Raw genomic sequence first — 20,636 nt, forward strand, 5'->3', positions numbered from 1 at the left:
ATTTGAAGATTAATCAAATCTCATAACGCATTTCGCTAACCGATCATTTTTTTTTACTCAAAACCGGACATTTTTCTCACTTTAAATTTACATCAGCCTTTTGAAATAATGTCATTATAGAGTTAACTAAATCAATAAATAAAGCCGTCATGGCGTGTGTATGTATGTACTGTATTTTGTTCCGGCATCAAAATGGCTGTATTTGTTTATTTTTTTTTAATGAACGTTGGGGGATAACTTGGGAATACAGTAGTCCGTTTTAGAACACAGGGTGAGGACAATTCAGCTGCAGACATCCCCAGCGGAACGTTACAGGAGTTCTGTGGAACAGCCAATTAGATCACACATTTCTATCACATGATAGCTTTAGCAGGCCGGAGGCACATGGTTATGTCACGTGATATGTACGTAGTAAAACTACATGAATTGACAACAACAAAGTTAAAGATAACAGAGTTACTGCCATTCGAAAGCCATGAAAACTCACGATTTCAGTGCACAAAAGCCTTTATAGAAAGTATCCATCATAGGTATTATTGTAATGCAAAGGCAGCCCTCTTCATTGGAGCAGATTTGTGCAGATCTGCAGCTCGGCTCTTTCTTAATGTAGTGGTGAATCTGAGATCGTCGGGTTAGTGTTTGGGAATATAAGTTCATGCTTTGTTATGTCACATGCTAACCTTAAAGCTCACTGATTGTAGGTGAATCACAGTCTGACTAGTGTTGCCCAGGGCCAGGAACTTAACTGGATGTGATGGAAGATAAATCCGTATTTGTGACTCAGATTCCTCCCGCTGCGTGACACTCTGCCTTCCATTTAAAACAAGTGCATCCTCAGATGAGCGCAAAGTAAAGTTTACAGCGATACTTTGAAATAAAAGCCGGGCATATCTTGTAGTATAAGGCTGTACATTTATTTCCTCCTGCAGCTACTTCAGTCCAGCTGTTAAGTTGGTTTGTCAACCACCATTAAACTATAATAGGAGAAGAAGCGGTGGCTTCCCGTTGGCCCAGTACCTGGACAAACTGTGTGGCAGAAACCTGCAGAAAACAGAGGGCCTGCCAGGGAATTGAATTGTCTTTAGATCGCTAGATTGACAGAAGGATAGCATTTTATTTGTCCTCGGCAAAAATCTGGTATTTTACAGAAGTTCAGTAATAAGGATGTGCAGCATTGCTTACAATGCTGCTCAGTTTTGTTTTATTTCCTCCTCCTTCAGTGCTACCTCCAGTGGGTCTAAAGTGCATCCCTTAACTTAGCTTGTTGATTCGGTGGGCGTCTCTTGAAGAGAAAATCGCATGGCCATCAGAGTTACAGAAAACATGAAGAGTGTCATTACTCACATTAAAGGTACACAGCCTCCTAAGGAAAAAAAAAAAAGAAGAGCCTACTCTGCCCTTTCTGATATAGTTCCAGTCCAACCTGTTACTGATGTGGACCATCCAAGTAAGGGTGGCAGTGACCCACATCCAGTCCCTGAACAGAGACTGGTCATAGAGGTGGTTTGTGGCAGTGAAAGTCAATGATCAGTGTCCCGGTGTTGTGATCATAGGCCCATTAGTCCAGAATCATCAGAGAATTACTGCAAGTGACTTGATTCGGTGTTATACATAATGTCCGAGGTGTACAGGGTAAAGAGAAAAGGAGCCATGCAGACCTGGGAATTCTACATTAGCCAGAAACCACAACTATCACAAGCTGGGCTACCTTGGTCAGATTGTAATGAAAATAATGTGACAATAATACATTTAATTTTTTCCCAGATATTATTCTCATTTTAGACATTGTATTAAAATTAGTTATTAATATGTAAGCCATAATAGTATATTATATTCAAATTAACTTAAAAACTTCTCCTTTCAGACTGCTCAAGAGCAGACAAAAGAAAGAGGTTTAATATCAAATCAAAAGATACTGAACTAAACTAAAAGGTACAGCATTTACAAAATTGAATGTCTTCCAGAATCTACATAACTTTAATTCTCCTTTGTGAAGTGAAATTAATTTATTCATTTTAAATAAAACAAATGTTTATTTCTCACTGTATTATTGTAGCTGGGTTAGCTCTTGTAGGCCACAGGGTTAAAAAAAAATAAATAAAAGTCAAGTTTTGTTTTTAACTGAAATATTCCAATAATGGGAGAGGGAAAAGGAAGATGGCACACCAGTCAGCACTGCTGCTTTATAGGGAGTTGGGTCTGACTTGGGTCAATTTCAGATTGGACTTAATATGTCATCCTCCATACTCAGGTTACCCCCAATGTCCAAAAGAGGTATACAATTAATGTCATCCAAATTGTGTTCACTTCAGAAAGCATTGCTTCTTGCTTTACATTTGATAATCTCATGATAATTTCCATATCCCCCACAATGCTTACATGTAAAAGATTGGCACACAAATTTAAGAGATTATTCTTTCACATGGAAAGTGTAGAATATTTTACTGAGTTGTGCCGTGTTCTGTCACCGAAGTTTAACACAACACTCTGGAATGTGTTTAGTCCAATTAGAGTGGTGACCACAGCCTAGCCCAGCAGCATCTGGCACAAGGTAGGAAACATTGCATTGCCAGTCCATTGCAGTGCTCACTGACACACACACACACACACACAAACTGCCAATCAAATAACCTGTACATCTTCAGTGATGTGGAAGAAAAAGTTGGAAAGTCATGTGGAGAACATTCAAATTCCACATAGATAATATCTGGGGGCAAACTTTGAACGCAGGATGCTTGATCTGTGAGGCCATTTGTCTAATTTTAGGACTCGGAGACACTGCATGATTTGTTAGTTATGTAAAAACCAGAGATGGGCAAGAGGATGTACTTACTTTTTAAATGTACATACAAAACAATACAATATTTCTAAATTGCATAACATTCTTCATTTATATATTGGTGAGAAAAAGGTTTCTTTAGTAAAAAAAATATGGGCAAACACACTTAAGAGGCATGCTAAATTTATTTGCTTTAAACATTACATCAGTAATAGGTTAAATGCATTTCACAGTTACACCATTTTAAAACACAAATTGGCATTGAAGAACACACTGTTAACACAGTGAAGCTGCAGTTAAAAAAATGGACGGGATCAATTGAATGCATTTTGAAGAATGAACAATAAATGAAGGTTGTAACATTCAATTTACAAAAAGAACTGAAAAATAAAAAAGGGACTCTGTTGCTCTGAGAATAAATGCCACTGTTTATGCAGAATCTGCATTTTAAGGTATGAAACAAATAAGCAGTTTAGGCCTGGATTTGCCGCCATCAATCCTTTATTTCCTGTGGAATTGACACTAATAGCTGTGTAGAACACAGCAAGGTGTTATTAGAAAAATAAGTCAATGGATTTCATGCTCTTGTAATTGTTGTCAATGTGCAATGACCAAACCCACTGAAGCCAGTCTTTTAATTTTCCACTGCTAAGCAGTAATTCTTTCATCATCACGAGTTATGAAAGCTGCTTTCAGTTAAGGAGTACACAAAGACTCAGTAGAAACAGCAAAGAAGGATGAAAAAAAAATCCATTTAACACTTTTTTTCTTGCATCCACTTTCAACACACAAAATACCTTAACAAAAATGGTAGACGCAAAAACAGATCACAATATGCTGATGACTAGCTCAAACATTCAACAGTTTACTAGTACCTTGAGCATTTCTTGCTAATTTAATACAAAGTGCATACATTGGTTGCAAGTTTAAAACATTTATTTACATGCTGAATCAGAAATGAAGTACCACTGTGTTGAAGACAGCACTACCATGTCTCAGCAAGCTCAGTTGTTTAAAAAGCAGGTCATGCAAATTTAGACCACTTTAAATACGTCACAGGAAAAATATTCAACTGTTTAATTATCCCTACTTGTACTCGGAGATTAAATAACACAGTGAAGAGTGAAGGACTAGTGAAAAAATATATTTTCAAAACAAGCACCTGAAACTACATTGATTTGCGTGCATTTATATCCATTCAAGTGTGATCACTTTCGGCAAGTTGAATAAAGATGATGATGCTAAAGTTACTACAAAGGCAGGACCAAAGGGATGACCCCTCATTTCTAAAGCTTCTTATAAGAAGACAGTACAAATGGACAAGAAGGCCAAATCCATTTAGATGGAAAAATACCCTGCTTATAATTAGGAAAGCTTTTCAGTATGGATTAGGAAGAACATTGTTAAGTTACTCTGCAACTATGTGCCAAATTAAGCTGGAAACCACAGTTTTTTGATATGGCAAATGGAGAAAAGACAATGCCAAAACTTTATGGCATCAAGCTTTAGCTGTACTCTGTTGTAAAAGATAACTTAACAACTTGTATAATTTAAAAGCTGTCAGGCAAGGACATCACGTGTTCAGCAGGTTTTAACCTACTCCTTGCAAGGTGTAAACTGAAGTTTCAGTGCCAGCATCCTTGTAATGTCTTGGTGCTACTGCCCTCTAATGCAAGTTAAATACCACACCGAATGTGCTAAACGTGTTAAACAGCCTCTTTCATGGACTTCAAAAGAAGAAAAATATTTTCTGTACATCTACTGTATAAAGTACAATCCATACACAAACTAAAGGAGGCAAAACAAAAAAGCGAGAGTTAAATCAATACAATGTGGCACCTTTCATAGCAGGAGGCATACAAGACCTAGTTAACAGATGTTTATGAAGGCGGAGAATAAACCCACCATGCCATGCAGTCATCATTTTCTAAAACCCGCTTATACAAAAACGCAGACAGTGTGCTATTTGACTGCAAGGCACATACCCTCACATGTCCATTGTCACACAGGGGGAGTTCTAAGTTGCTATTTGGCCTAAATGTTGCATAACTTGAAGTAAATATGCAATACAATTAAAGAACCAGGAGAAAATTAATGGAAACTTAAGGGAGAACATGCCAATTATTCACAGAAAGTGAATAATACCTTCTTCTCTTCAGACATTCCCACAATACAAAAATTAATTTGTTGCTGAGGTGTGATTAAAAAAAGTAAAAATGAGGGAGGTGAAAAATATCTTTAGGCTAATGCTTCATTATTTTGATGTGTTAAAATGCTGCCCAGGTAAAAGGAAACAGTTAAATGAACAAAACTAAAAAAATACTGTTTGTTAAATAGTGTTCTCTGAAGTTAGTTAATATCAAGAAGCTATCCAGACAGCAATACATTATTATTTAAATGAGCAATAAATATAAGAAGACTAACACATGGCAGTGCCCAGTCAAATCCTTCCATTATGCCCCTTGATAGCTCAATAAGGCGGTTTGTGAACTTAACAGAAATTCAAATCAGCTAATTAGGTTTTCTTCTTACACAGCATCAAAATATTGTACACGCACACATTTTATATATATATATATAATCTGAGCATCCATCATCATGCTCTACTAGTGTTCATATACTCATTTTCAACACAAAATATATTCGTGTAGAATTAAAATCCTTCTTTGACATTTTATAAAATGAAGATTTTGCATACAGGTAGTGGATCACTCAAAAAATATTATACCCCACTATTTAATAATTACAGATACATTAAACAAAATGAAGAACTTTAAATCTCCAATGTCCACAACTAGGTAGAAGATTCAGACAGTTACACATTCACTGTTGATCATTTTTCATATCCATCATTTTTAATATCCATCTTAATAATAGTTGAGTTTTATGTTAAAAATAATTTTAAGAGATTGTGAGAATATTAGATAGGATATATTAAGAATATATAATTTTACAGATATTTGTAAATAATAAAGTAATAATTTATGAAGAATACCTCATTTCGGCTACTGTGATCACAATACACGTACGTTCTGCTGTGCCCTTTTCCAAATGATGAGCACAAGGTAGTTACACATTCACATTGAGTACATGGGAATGCTGGAGTACTAGATAGATAGATAGATAGATAGATAGATAGATAGATAGATAGATAGATAATCCCGGCCAGAGTCCTCCCTGCAACATGGTGGTGCCCCGGATTCCCACAGGGCATCATGGAAAATGGAGTTCGGCTTCACAGCCCTGCTGGATGCTGTGGGTGCCGCCAGGGCACACTGCAGGGAGGCACAGGGATTGCTATTTTCCCTATAGCCCGGAAGTACTCCCTAGACACGGGGACGGAAGAACTGAAGTACTTCCGGGCTGAAGAAAAATAAGAGTTTCCATATGACCCGGAAGTGCTATGGAATCACATGGACTGAAGGAGAGAAGCACTTCCGGGTCATGGACTATATAAAGACTTGTGGAAACCCAGCAGACTGGGCCAGAGTTGGGAGGAAGTGTGACAGAGCTGCTGGGTGGAGAGGAGGATTGTTTATTATTGTGTATTGTGGAGGTGCTTTGTGCACATTATAGTAATAATTAAAAATATTACTGGGACTTTTACCTGGTGTTTAGACGTGTTGTCTGTGGGTTTTACGGGGCAACAGTGACCCATAGTGTCACAATAGATAGATAGATACTTTATTAATCCCAAGGGGAAATTCACATACTCCAGCAGCAGCATACTGATAAAAAAACAATATTAAATTAAAGAGTGATAAAAATGCAGGTATAACAGACAGTAACTTTGTATAATGTTAACGTTTATCCCCCGGGTGGAATTGAAGAGTCGCATAGTGTGACAAACAAACAAGCTTCATGTTTCCTGAAGAACAATTTACTCTTGTCCTATCAAGCTTTTAAGAGGTAAGATTAATTCATCAACAATGTGGGAAAGACAAATTTACTCATTCAAAATAGTCGGCTTGGAATCAATTCATTATTATAACAATCTTAACATTGATTTTACTACTTGTCTAAAGCAGACTGGTGGCAGGGTTAGGAGAACAGGACACATTAACGTATGCATCCTTACATTTCTAACAACTTCATAGGTTCAACATCAAATTTAAGCCTGTGAGTGGATCAAAGGTCCAGAAATGAAGTCTACATAACAGAGAATCAAAATTTTCACCTTCCATGGAGGTAGTATCTGAAGGCTTTTTTCATTACTTATACATCAGAGTACAGTTACATTGTCATTCTAATATAACCATACGTGTAATTGCACATTCTTTCAGAATGTGAGTTATGGCTAGGAAGGTTTTATTTGGTTTACTGGCCTGAAGGTTATTTGAAACAGTTCTTGACCTCTTGCATGTCAGAAACGGTGATGCACAACATTAATATGCTTCACCTCGAATCACTTTTTTGCCATGCAGCAAACAAAAAGAACAGCTCTGCTATGCACAGTGTTGCAAGTATTAAGGCAAAAGTTCTCTGGTGAGTGGATGTTAAAATTAGTTTTATTTTAATTTTAAAGCAACTTGTAATGATGCTCACTCAAACTCATACTGTATAAAATAAAGTGTAATTGACTGATTCTTTCCCTACTGATCACATTAGAAATGTTTGTCTTTTAAACTTAATGGGCTTATTTGTTAAGCTTTTTTTGTTCATTTTTAATTCAGATTGCTTAGTGAAAAATATGGTTCTTAAGAAATGCAGTTTACATTAATAAAACAAAATAAATAAAAATGAGATAATAATGTGATGCCTGGCAACACTATGTGCACAGACTCACCCATTCAAACAGTGTAATTCTAAAGACCTACTGAAAGTTCTAGGTTCATGCGTCAGCATATCACAGACCTAAACCTGTAGTTACAAACGGTTCTACTCTGCTTGTGTATGTGACACATCTTGCAACATCTCAAGTCAGTGACCGCTTCAAATGAACTTGCTTTGGCAAGCATTACTTGAGCCAGATTTTTGCAGACTATATTCCGTATATCTAGAATAGTCTGAAGATATATTGTATGCTAGCATACAGATTTGCCAATGGGATGACATCAACAATATCATGTCTTGGTAGCTGCTCATGTCAGCTTCTATCACTGATCCAGCCCAGACAAATCCTGTTACAGAGTCAGCACCAGTTTCACAAGTCTCCAGTGCTGACCTTCACTTCATTAACTTGTGCTTCCAGCTTTTAAAAGGGAGTGGTCCAATGAAGTCATTCTTTCCAAACATGTTCTGAAAAGTAGTACCAACACTGACTCAAAACACATTCTTGTCATTTTGAGGAAAAACAAAAACAAAAAAAGGTCAAAGTGCTGTTTGATAAAGAGAAAAGCAAAATCAACACATAGTCTAGTTTTGCATATCATAAAAAATGTTATTTTGAATTAATTTCATTCATTATGTAATTCAACTCTCTCTCTTATTCAACAAGTATATATTAAAAATAGACTGTGGAACAGCAGCATACCCTAGTCTTAAAAACAGGCAAATATGCCAGACTTAAAATGTTATAAAAGTGCACTTTTGCAATGCATTACCAGAAGGAAGGCCAACGACATAGCGTAAAGAATTAGAAACAAATGGCTTCTTACTGCAGGCAATGAGGGAGCTGCCAGCTGTGCCAAACCTGGCTTAGTGAGGCAGATACAGTACTTTTATCATTATAATCACACTGATGAAGCAAACGTTTTCTCTCCTTTCTATAAGCAACTTGTTTAAATTCGACCAATATTTACATATCACACTTCTGCATGCTTACACAATAATGCCCCTTTTCAGCTGTATTTATGATTAATAATCTTTTTAATAAAAGCATATGGATTTTTTTTCTTCTTAGATTGACAATTTGGAAGGCTTCAGAGCTTTATTCTATTTGTGTTATGCAATGTAAAAGAGACTCAAACATACAAACTTTTAGGCTTATGGCAGTCAGCTCTTTGCACTTCCCATCGATTTCACTGGTGGTCCATATACTTTACTTTGAAAGATTAAAACAATACAGTAACACAACACTTAGATTTCACAGTATACAATTTTAAAATAAACTGTGTTGCCTTTTTCTTAAATACGCATCCAATCTAATTTAACAGTGACAGGCTTTGAACTGAATTTTATGCATTCTGCCATAAAATTATGCAGTCAGTATGCAAAGTTACCTTACTGTAACATAAATGCAAAAAATAAAACTACAAAGATACAGTTGCTGAAACAAGCACAGCTCTTTAGAAACGCCTCTCACCAGTCCACATTTGTCTGTGGGGAAATCATTGGTGAGTCAGCTACACAAACCCCTACCAGCTTTTTGTATCGCTAGCAAAAAACAAGTAAACATATTCTCCAGTTAAGATTATGTCTTAGCATATGTTTAGACATAATAGTAATAAATAATTAACATGTTTACAAAACAGATAAGGAATTCCCTCTTCTCAGAGGGCAAAGTGTGCTTCTTTGTCTAGAAGGACAGCATGTAACAATGTTAGAAGGATCTTAATACAAGAGAAGACAATATCTGTATTTGTGAGTTGAATCCAATTGTAAGGTTTTGCAAAGCTTATCGGGAACCTGGAACAGGGGCCATGGACAGGGTGTCTTCTTCTTCTATGGTCTCTAGTTCTTCAGTTCGAACTGCCTGTGTAATCAAGAGGAGCTCTTCACACAGTGTCTCATAGCGGTAGGCTACACGGATATCTGGCAAATTTGTACGCCGAATGTCATTGCCTTCTGGTCCCTGCTTGTTGTAATTCGGGCCCAACCAGTAACTCTTTACCTAGAAACATGAAAAAGGATTATTTAGACAAATGCACCATTATCAACATTATTTCAAATAAAGAAGTGCAATGTTTTGCAGCCAAGGTAATAAAAATAGATACTGCACTGGTAGACAAGAACCACCCTGGGAGTTTAACCTAGGGGGGGACAAAGTCATTCCCGGAGGGAGCAGTGGTTGCAGGTTTTTGTTCCAACCCAACTGCTTAATAAGAAGCACTTATTGCTCAAGTAACACTTGTGCTTCACTTTAGTTGTTTTTCTCGTTAAGATTTTGAACCCTAATTAATTAGTTTAGTCTTAAACAGCTGTATTCTCATTTTTAATTGCTCCTTATTAACAACAACATGCAAATGACAAAAGAAAACAGCATTTCTCCATTTAGCTTGTTTCCATTTACACCTGTGTGTATATATCATGTACTATTGGGTTTAATTGAATACTTGGAAGGGCAGTGAAGAGAAAACAGTGAAGGACTGAGAATTACTGATCCATTTTAGGCTTCAAATCATTTGGATGTTATCCTTAAAAAGGAAAAAAAAATCCACGATATGAGAATGACCCGACATAGCAGAGTTAAAGCACTAACAAGCCGTGAAATTAAATTATTGGCAAGGGGTGTTTTCTAATTAAACAACCCGGTTGGAACAAAAACCTGTAGCCACAGCAGCCCTCCAGGACTGTCTTAGTGGACAATTCTTAATAGCCATTAGTATTCAAAAAGTAAAACAAACATGCACAAATGGGTGATGCACATATTAAATTACAGGAAGCTCTGCATTACCCTCTAAAATTTCAGTCTCAGGCAATGATAAAAACCTATCATCATTTTCACTACAAAATAAAGGGGATTACACCTAAAAAATCAGGCAAACAAAAATATGTGGAGAGGCCAGGTAAGTGCTAATAATACTGCAAATACAGACATAAGTTACCTCAAGAAAGAAATTAAGTATGAAAATTACCAGACAACATCCATGGAATGCAGTGGTTGACAAAAAAAAAAAAAAAAAAAAGGTAACTGAACATATAAGACAATGTACAAACTTCTACTAAGCTACTACGCATTAATTTCCATGCAATGCCCTTTTAAAAATAAGACTTTTATTTGAAATGCTCAGATTTTAAGCATTAAAGCACACTAACAGCAACATTGGACTCTAACTGATAAATCACAAATGAAAGTCTAGCAATGTATTCATCTGCAATTGTTAATCTGTACACCGTGAGGTAGAGAGTGTAATCTGAAACAACAATTTCATTGATTGTGGTCTCTTATTGTTTAGTAGTTTTATTAATGGTTTTGTATTTTAGGTCACTGCTGTGATTAACCTATACAAATAGACTGACAGTCCAAAATTTGTGTTAAAACTATGATATTTAAAGCAAACTCACTTATAAAGGAGGACAGAGTTTTTGAATGGTTTGATGCAGTCTTATTTTATCCTTTATTAATCCTGTTAAACCATGATGACAATAATACAATTTCTTTCAATTTTCTACAAAAGTCAGTAATACCTTGTTACTGTAATAGACGTTATAAAGATGACTTCTGAACTACTAATTTTATAACTGTTGATAAACTTACCAGCTTTCTGACAACTAATATACAGAATGGATCTGATTCAATTTGCAATATTTTTTTCCTAAATGTTTCCAGTGTAATGATGTGCTTTTTGGGTAGGAACAAAGAAGCAAATTTCACTAGCTTTAATAGGAGTACAGCATGTGGCAAGTTGCAACCATCTGGTTGGTTTTTAGCATATGAAATGAGGCTGGAAAGCTAAAAATGTACAGATGTTGCTAGTTTTTCACACTTAGAGTGAGTCTCTTTTGGATCTGAAATTAACTATTTGTTTAAATAGTGTCTCATTTCCAAATGCCAATACAGGCATACTATTATCCTTCTTTTTCTACTAAAATTGACAATTGTAAATCCTACTGTTATGAACATGCTTTTAGCAGTTGTATAATTATTACTGGAGGTTTTTTGAATATTCAAATTGAATAAATCTATAAAAGGTCAGTTGGTAACCTGGGTGATTTTACATACTCTATGCTCACGTTCATATTTTAACACAGATCAGCACATTGACGAGACAGACCACAATGTGTTCTAAAAAATAATCATGAAGAAAAGATTGTATGAACTATTTAAGCCCTAATGAAAGAGAAGAGGTCTAATTAAAGATTTTATGATGAGGCAGTAGTAAATGGTACAGCCTCATTCTGGGTTCAAATCCAGCGCAGTTTACGTACATATTCTCCCGGTGTGTGTACGAATTTTCCTCTAACATTCCCAATTATGTGTGTTTGGTTAATTATCAATTCCAAATTAGGGTGTGTATGTGTGTGTGTTAGAATAAGCCTTATGAAAAAAGGTTACCCAACCCAGGATGGGTTCTGTGATGGTGCCCAATGTCATCATGATAAACTCTGCAACACTAAACTGGATTATGTGAGTGGGAGAATGATGTGATAGTAATAATCATAAATTAGCCCCTGGTTAAATATATTTGTGTGAAATCTGGCAATATTGCTTCTCTTCATAAAGTTAACTTTACATACATGAACTATATAAAAGGTGAGATGTACTTACAAAATTCACTGGAAAAGGTTTCATAAACCTTGCTGAATATTCTCACTGCACAATTAAGAATGGTGACTAGTATTTGTAACCATATGAAAAAAACACAGTCCCATTCTTTTAAACACAAAAACAGAGATGAACAAAAATCAATAATGGTCACCAAAAAGAGACAAAATGTGAAAATTGCAATCACTCAACTCAGGTGTCATTACAGGCATTATCACATTTTCAAAAGTGAAGATCAGTTTAATTCTTAGGCCAGCATCACACACTAGACAACTGTCCCTGTGATTTATATTCATAGCCTTAATTTCAATGATCTTAGAGTCCTGAACAGTTGTGGAGTCTGGCCATGATCATGAATCATACAGTATGGTATCACTAGCAGCTCATTCATAGCACTTTACAATTTGCCACCACATTGCAAGCTCTTATGTGCGACAGAGTTAACAAACAATGAACACTCAAATGGAAGTACAATGTGTATAATGTGGCTGCAAGAAAAGAGGAAATGTGGGTACTTTGAACTGTACAAAGAGAAGAGAGAGTTGTATATCTGATATTTCATGTTTACAGTACCCTGAAGAACAGGCAAATGTGAATTGAAAGCATTGCAGGTGAATTTACTAAACTTGTAAAACATTGATACAACCACCAGAGTTTATAATACTTGCAGTATAATAGGAAATTTAAAAGCGTTCTAAAAAAATCTTGAGAAAGTCAGCTAATCCATCATCCCCTTTGCTTCCTAGTTCAGGTAAAGTGACATTCTCAAGGCAATAAAGATGCCATGCAGTCATCAAATGTGATACACTCTGCAAGTCCAAGTCATTCTGCCAGTCTTAACATTATTTAAATTTATATAAGACAACCAAGTAAAATCTGTGATTTTATAATACTACTAGGGGGCTTCGCTCGCCAACCCCCATGTTTGGTTTTCCACATACACACTTTTAAGATTTTTTTTTCCTTTGAATTGTTGCTATTTCATTAGTTTCACTTTTATTTCAGAACTTATGTAAAAAAAATATTTGGAATCTTTCGGGTCCCAATATGCTGAATCTTTTAAATGAGGTCATTGAGACATGTGTTTAATGACTTTGTACCATAATTTAGGATAGGTTTCTCTGTTTGAAATTTCAGCACAGACAAAGCGATCAACATCATGAGTAGTTAATAATTTTTTTTTTTTGCAAAGTAACCAATAAATGCATGTGAGGTAAACTCCGTATTTGAAATTCTCTGACTTAAACTTCAAAGCCTTACAATATTTACATACTTCTAACATATCACCTGTGTCCATATATTCGATCTGTATTCGCCTTTTAGTTATTTCTCAGAGTAATAATTTCTCTTTGTTTGCGCTAATGCGATCTTTACTTTCTTTGTTTTGACACTGTTGTTTTTTTTCTGCTTTCATATTCTGTATCTTAGTCTGCATGTGTTTGGCCCCCTTTTTTAACCTCTTTATGACGTTTTACTTTGTTTTCTACTCTTGTCTTTTATTTCTGACCTCGCTTTGTCCTGCTTTTTTTTCAGTGACACCTGGTCCGTGGTGATTATTTTCCCTTTTTCCAGTAATAATTTCCATTTGTTTGTGCCACTGCGATCTTTACTTTCTTTTTTTATACTTTCTAATTTTTTTACTTTCATATTCTTTAACTTTCTCCACATTTGTATCACGCATACTTTTTTTTTGAGCCTTTCGAATTCCACTGCTTTCATAATCTGCTCTGCATGTGTAAGTTTGTGAACGTGCTTTCGAATTCCACTGCTTTCATAATCTCTTATCTGCCTTTTTTTCTCTCCAACGCTTTTGGGTCTCTTTTCTCTGCACTGCTCTTTCATCTAGAACGTATTATCTTTATATGTGCTGAGAGCACAGGATTTGTGTGTGCTACGTGCATTTACATGTCTGAGTATTTTGCTAGCTGGCCGTGCTCTTATTTGATAAGAAGTGCGTGTCTTGCAAGAATCTCATGTTCCATGACCCTACGAGATGGCCCTGGGACAATCTCTTGGCACCAAGTCTCATGTTTACGGTCCCCGCAAGACACTCCGTGGCCAGTCTTTTTTTGTCTCGCGGGTCTTTTAAATGTCTTCCGAGAAGATCATGTATCGTCGCCCTGCTTTTTTTTCCCCAGGATTTTTTTTTTTATAATAGAGAGATAAAATATTTTTGGAGGAAGGATCTGTTACAGTGTCTATTACTTATTTAAATGCTCTATAAATATTTGATGTGGTTTCATCAATTTTCAACTTTGAAGCCGTCTTTTTTTTTTTTTGCCCAGATAGGATATACTGCTTTAGTCACTAGCTTACCCCAACTCACATAATCTCTGCACAGTTCCTGCCGCTGAACTACAGAGACGCTGACCATGCCTGTGTTTAACTTGTTTAAATATGGGAACAAATATAAAAGCACTGTTAAAAGTGAAATGCTTTGGTATTTATTTGCTTGAGTGCCAGTATATTAAGTAGAATATTACACCAGTGGGCGGCACGGTGGCGCAGTGGGTAGCGCTGCTGCCTCGCAGTTGGGAGACCTGGGGACCTGGGTTTGCTTCCCGGGTCCTCCCTGCGTGGTGTTTGCATGTTCTCCCCGTGTCTGCGTGGGTTTCCTCCGGGCGCTGCGGTTTCCTCCCACAGTCCAAAGACATGCAGGTTAGGTGGATTGGCGAGTCTAAATTGGCCGTAGTGTGTGCTTGGTGTGTGGGTGTGTTTGTGTGTGTCCTGTGGTAGGCTGGCACCCTGCCCGGGATTGGTTCCTGCCTTGTGCCCTGTGTTGGCTGGGATTGGCTCCAGCATACCCCTCGTGACCCTGTGTTCGGATTCAGCGGGTTGGAAAATGGATGGATGGATGGATGGATATTACACCAGCTCACTATTGATAACTTACCAGCTGACCTTTCTAAATTTGTCATTCTCTCAAAAGAAAAGTTAACTACTCAGAGATCTAGGTTAAAGCATACTCACGCACGGAAGTTTCACTTATCATCTGTGCTTGAGCAAGCTTTATGTATAACTGAACCAAATGATGACAATACTGTGGCCATTGACTGCAACCAAGCAACTGAAAACTTGTTAAGGAATTTAATTAGAACCTGGAAATTTTCATATTAATCATGAATGTGCTGAGAAATTAAAATTCTCCAAACATGATATATGAAAAGAAATAAATTCTATGCCTGTTTTGCGAATTTAAAAAACATGCAAATATCAAAATAATAATGAGACTGCATTAGTATTTTCAAAAGAAAAAAAATACATTCAGTGCTGTATTAACAGTTGGTGTAAAAACAGAACCAAGTATTATTTCTATAGTTTCACTGCTTTTGCTTTTTTATAAAGAAGACAAAATTAACATCACAAATATAGCACAAGCATTTGGTTATATTTAACAAAATAAATATACATATTAAATTCTAATAGTTTACTGAGTACTTTTCATAATTTTGAGATTCACGTGTCATATTAAACATATATACATACTGAAACTCGTTTAATCCAAATGAAGGTCATGGAGGGATGGAGCCTATCTTGACAACAGTAAGGGCAAGGTGGGGTAAACAAACCTGGACACTGCAGTTCTTAAATACTGAATAGTAACACAGAAGTAAGTGTCTATTGTGGGATATGGCCGGCCATTCATCCCGGCCAATACCCCCAGGCCGCCAGGTGGAGTTCTCCCGGTAGCGTGGAAGAGCCCCGAATGCCAGCAGGGAATTATGGACAGTGGACTTTTAATTCACAGCCCTGCTGGATACCATGGGGGCCGCCAGAGGACGCTGCAGGGAGGGGTAAGGAATATTTTCCCTACACCCTGGAAGTACGTCCCAGTCACATGGACAGAAGAAATTACGTACTTCCAGGATGAAAAAGAAGAGTTTTGATCTGACCCGGAAGTGCTAAGAAGTCACATGGATTGAGGGTTCAGAAGCACTTCTGGGTCATGGACTATAAAGGATTGTGGGAAATCCCAGATGGACGAGCTGAGCTGGGTGGAAGGGTGGCAACGCGTCTGGGAGAGTGGAGGATTGTTTATTGAATATTGTTAATGATTTATATGAGTATTGTGGAGAGGAGGGTGCTTGGTGCACATTATTATTATAAAATAATATTAAAAATTGGACTTTTACCTGGTGTCTGACGTTTGATCTGAGGGTTCAAGAGAGCGCCCCCTATCTGTCACACTATATAAATTTGGTTGAATTTGCCATTTGCATTGAAATACTGTACTTCACTTCTTCAGCTGTATCATAATTCTACTATGCAAAGAAACTAAATTTGTGGTTTCAGTTAAACAAGTACACAATGGAGTCATCAACAAGCAAAGCAAAAAAAGAAACTATTCAGAATACTATTAAGGTAAAATTCTTGATATACAGTTTTGTTCTTTAATGAAAGATTTATTTTATAAAACTACAGGTTTACAGATTGCATGATCAGGGTTATGCAGACTTGATCACACTTTCATAAGAATGACACACACATTTCAGTTAAACTATTTAAGTCTGCACCGGTCATTCAATACAAATATGTATACTTATGATTGCGCTTGCTGAAAAAGACTTTACATAAACCAACATTATGGGAACACACTGTGTTATTTATACAGAAACATGCTTTATACATGCATTTCATGCTTGCAACTGGTCTGCTTGTCATCATTATTAGACAGTAGCTGACTGCAGGATTCTTGTCTGAAAGATCCAGGTAAATGCTGTTGTTTAGTAAAAAAAAACAAAAACATTCACCTCCTTAAAAATACCTGTTATGTTAATGCAGACAAAAAAAAGAAGAAACACAATATCCACCACCATTCCATTTATATATTCATCCACCCATTTTCTGAACCTGCTTAATTCTGATTTTTGAGTAACAAAGCTGAAGCATATCAGGCGTATCAAGTACAATGTAGGTACTAACCTTAGAAAGGGTCCCAGTCCATCACAGAGGACATTCATGCATATACAGTACTCAGTTATCACTTATCAGGCAAGCTAAAACTGCCAATTACATTACCATATTTTTATTAGGAGGGAAAATAAGAAAAACACCAGAAAAATAGAGGGTACATACTTAACCTGTACAGACTATTAGCGGGCTGACATTTGAAATCATTGTCCTGAATTTGTAACTCAGCATGAATTACCAACATGGCATTCCATATGAAATATAACTGGTAAAAGGTAATACTTGCTAATCAGATTTTGGAATTGTTGAACAATTTTGCAGTGGTTTAATTGATCAATACTTAAAAAAAAACATGCTAAAGATGGCAATTTAATCAAAACTGTGAGAGAAAAGGGAATTCTAAGAATGGAGTAAGAAGATTTATTATTTGTTTTAGAAGTGTTTAATTGTAAAACATTGTGGTTGTCACATTCAGCATCACCTTGACAGTGAATTTCACATGTTTTTTAAAAGAAATTCCTACTATTTATTATATATATATATATATATATATATATATATATATATATATATATACACACACTCTTCACTGACATTAGATTATATTCACATAAACATTGAAATTTACATTTTCAACAATCAGTGAGAACAAATTCTCTGCTTAAAACCAGACACAACGTTTCCATTTTCGAAGAAAGGAGGGTTGGTAAGCATACATGTTAATAGGCTCTTCCATACAATTCATCACCCATTAGACATTGCATTGTCAAAGACAAGAACGGAAATATGTAAACAAGCCTGGCTTTATGCAAACAAAAGAGTAAAGAGACATCCACCCTGAACCCTCTTACGTATTTGGCTAATGAGTTATACAAGAAAGGACAGAAAGAAAATTGGACAGTAACAAACATGTATTTTAGGACTTTAAAACATTAAAGCAATCGTTACTTCCTGGTAGAATATCAAATCTCACATAAAAACAAGCACAACACAATGAAAACTAATAAAAATACACATTTAGAGCAAGTAATACAAAACCAGCATTGGTCTTCATATGTAGAGATTTAAAATTAATTCTTTTGCTGGCTTTATCCATTAATGTATTTAAAAAATTGTTTGCATTAACCTAATAATTGAGCGTGTTAATCAGTAAATGTTTTCATCCTGGAAACTGGTCTTTATTTTCCCTTTGGTTGCAATTAATCTAAAACAATCAATTAAAAATCTCAGTTTGCAACATACTCAGTCAGCTATTAATTATACATCCATTCATTTTCCTAACTTGCTTATCTAAGGCAAGACTGCAGGGCAGTGTGAGCCTATCCCAGCAACCATTGAGGAAAAGGAAGTAACAATCCCTGGACAGAGCACCACAAATTATTCAAACGTGCAGCACAGCATTGTTATGACAATCAGTTTTATGTGTCAAGTAAAACTGATCAATGTAAGAACAAAGCTATTATAATGAAAGTTAATTTTTATTAACTGTTTATTTCATGTTAATAATGCTTGTTACAATACATAGGTGGGTTTATGCCACTGTCGTTTCCGGCCTAATACTCAAAGATCCTGCAGAGATAAAGGAAAAATTGAAACAAAGAAGAATTGTCTAAGCACACATCTGTGTAGCCATTTACTTGGTTATTTTCTCACATTTATTAGCTTCCTCTTGTAATATCACAAGACACTAAACAAACTACATACACTGTAGTTCAAACCAAAAAATATCAGTGCAGTAGCTTGAGAATGTAATGCCTTTTAGCAATTACATAGTAATAGGGTGTTGTTCCATGTTAACCATTTTGGATGTAGTGAGAATTTAAGCAAGATGACACCTTTTATTGGCTAACCTAAAAGATTACTATATGCAAGCTTTCAAGGCAACTCAGGCCCCTTGATACATGATACATCTTGCCTGAAGAAGGGGCCTCGGTTACTTTCGAAAGCTTGCATATTGTAATCTTTTTAGTTAGCCAATAAAAGGTGTCATTTTGCTTACCAATTATGTGAAAAGTTTTTGCTAGTATATTTTTTTAAAGCAAAACAGTGGTTAGCACTGTACCTTACTGAAAACGAAGTTAAGATTTCTCCTCTGGTCTCTAGGTCCCTTCCCACCACCATAGTGACATGTTAGGTCAATTAATCAGCAGCATATTGTCCAGTGGTCTATATATACATGGTGAGAAATTTGAGGAAGTATTTAAGAAATAAAAGAAAACTTGCTTATTTAAAAAAAAAAAAAAAAATTGTTAGACGTCTATAGCTGACAAAAACTGAGAAAGTTTCTACCAGCAAATGTTAATGTAGTGTTCAATAATTATGTGAAAAATACAAAGTATAAATTCCCATTTTCAAACAAATACGCTTTTGTTAGATCTTGCCTTTTCAAAACTGGTGAAAAGTTAGAGACGAGCTACCTTTTCTATTATGAAGCTTTTAAAGGAATACATTAACAGATTTTGCAAGACAGAAGAAAAACTATTTAGACTCTCCCATTTATATTTGGTTTATATTTGACACAGCTGTGTTGTGTGCGGGGGCAGTGTGGTGAATGGCATCAGACAGAGAGCTATGCACAAGGTTTTTACCACACACTGCGCACAGAATTTTGTTTAAGTACGCAGCAATGTGGACGCAGCGTCATGTACCCAAAATGGTGATTTTGAGGAGAGCCTGGTTATGTGAGAGCCAGAATGATGAGTGAGGAGCTGAATATGATGCAACAAGTCATCAAAGTACAACATAGACATGGAAAGATATCTGAAGTGTAGCTAATCATCATTACAGGTCCCCCATCCACAACAATATTATAGTCCTTCTTCCTTCACTGCTTTTAGACATGCCACATTCTCCCTTTTTCCTCTTAAAGTCAGTAATAGCATGTACAACTCTTATTCCATTAGCAGAGAGGTACTTTCTCTGCGGTGGCATTGACTAAAAATTGTCACCTACTCACTAGGAGAATACCAGCTTCATGCATTCACAAGCCTTGACTGTCTTTGTCATTTACTGCTGACTGTCAAAAGTTTTTTTTAGTGAACTAGCAAATACAGGGTAAATGTCTGATACCCCTTATATTCATTGGGTTGCTAATTTCAGGCCATGTGTAAACTAACCTACCATTTAATTGTTAGTAGTTACTTAATATTCTACAACTGCAAGTGTTTGTCCCCAAAATTTTAGTTCATGACTCTTACAAGAATCACTTTCAGTGTCCTCAGGTTTATTAAGCTGTTTTCCAAAAATAAAACGTTAGCAACATGTAGTAATTTTCATAAATTAACATTCCCAAACTCACTTAAACCAATTCAGGGTGTGGTTTAGGAGCTTATCCCATCAACCACTGGCAGCAAGGTAGGAAATGGCCAGGTCATCACTGGCCCCACTCACGATGAAAAAACATGAAGTAATGTGAAGTATACTTGGGGCTACATCATGTTTCAGCCAAAAAACCATTTCCAGACAACATAGCCAAAGAGACAAGCAGAGAGTTATACAAAGGACTTCCATATGTGTCCTTTTGATCATGTACATATGGTAACAAAGATTTCAAGGAGAAGACATTATTATTAAATAGCT

General features: G+C 36.1%; 1 protein-coding gene across 5 annotated transcripts in view; it reads right to left on the reverse strand.

The window, feature by feature from the left end:
- Window positions 1-2,945: 2,945 nt before the first annotated feature.
- ampd2b (adenosine monophosphate deaminase 2b) overlaps window positions 2,946-20,636 on the reverse strand; it is a 162,442-nt gene continuing 144,751 nt past the window's right edge. For 4 of the 5 annotated variants that reach the window (XM_028797086.2, XM_051924989.1, XM_028797084.2 and 1 more), the window contains exon 18: window positions 2,946-9,551. In XM_028797086.2, the coding sequence (XP_028652919.1) occupies window positions 9,336-9,551 (216 nt within the window). In that variant the 3' untranslated portion in view covers window positions 2,946-9,335. The remainder of the gene's footprint in view (window positions 9,552-20,636) is intronic. The other variant, XM_028797085.2, reaches the window with a different exon arrangement.

The sequence above is a fragment of the Erpetoichthys calabaricus genome, chromosome 3 (genome assembly GCF_900747795.2).
Source record: "Erpetoichthys calabaricus chromosome 3, fErpCal1.3, whole genome shotgun sequence".
NCBI lineage: Eukaryota > Metazoa > Chordata > Cladistia > Polypteriformes > Polypteridae > Erpetoichthys > Erpetoichthys calabaricus.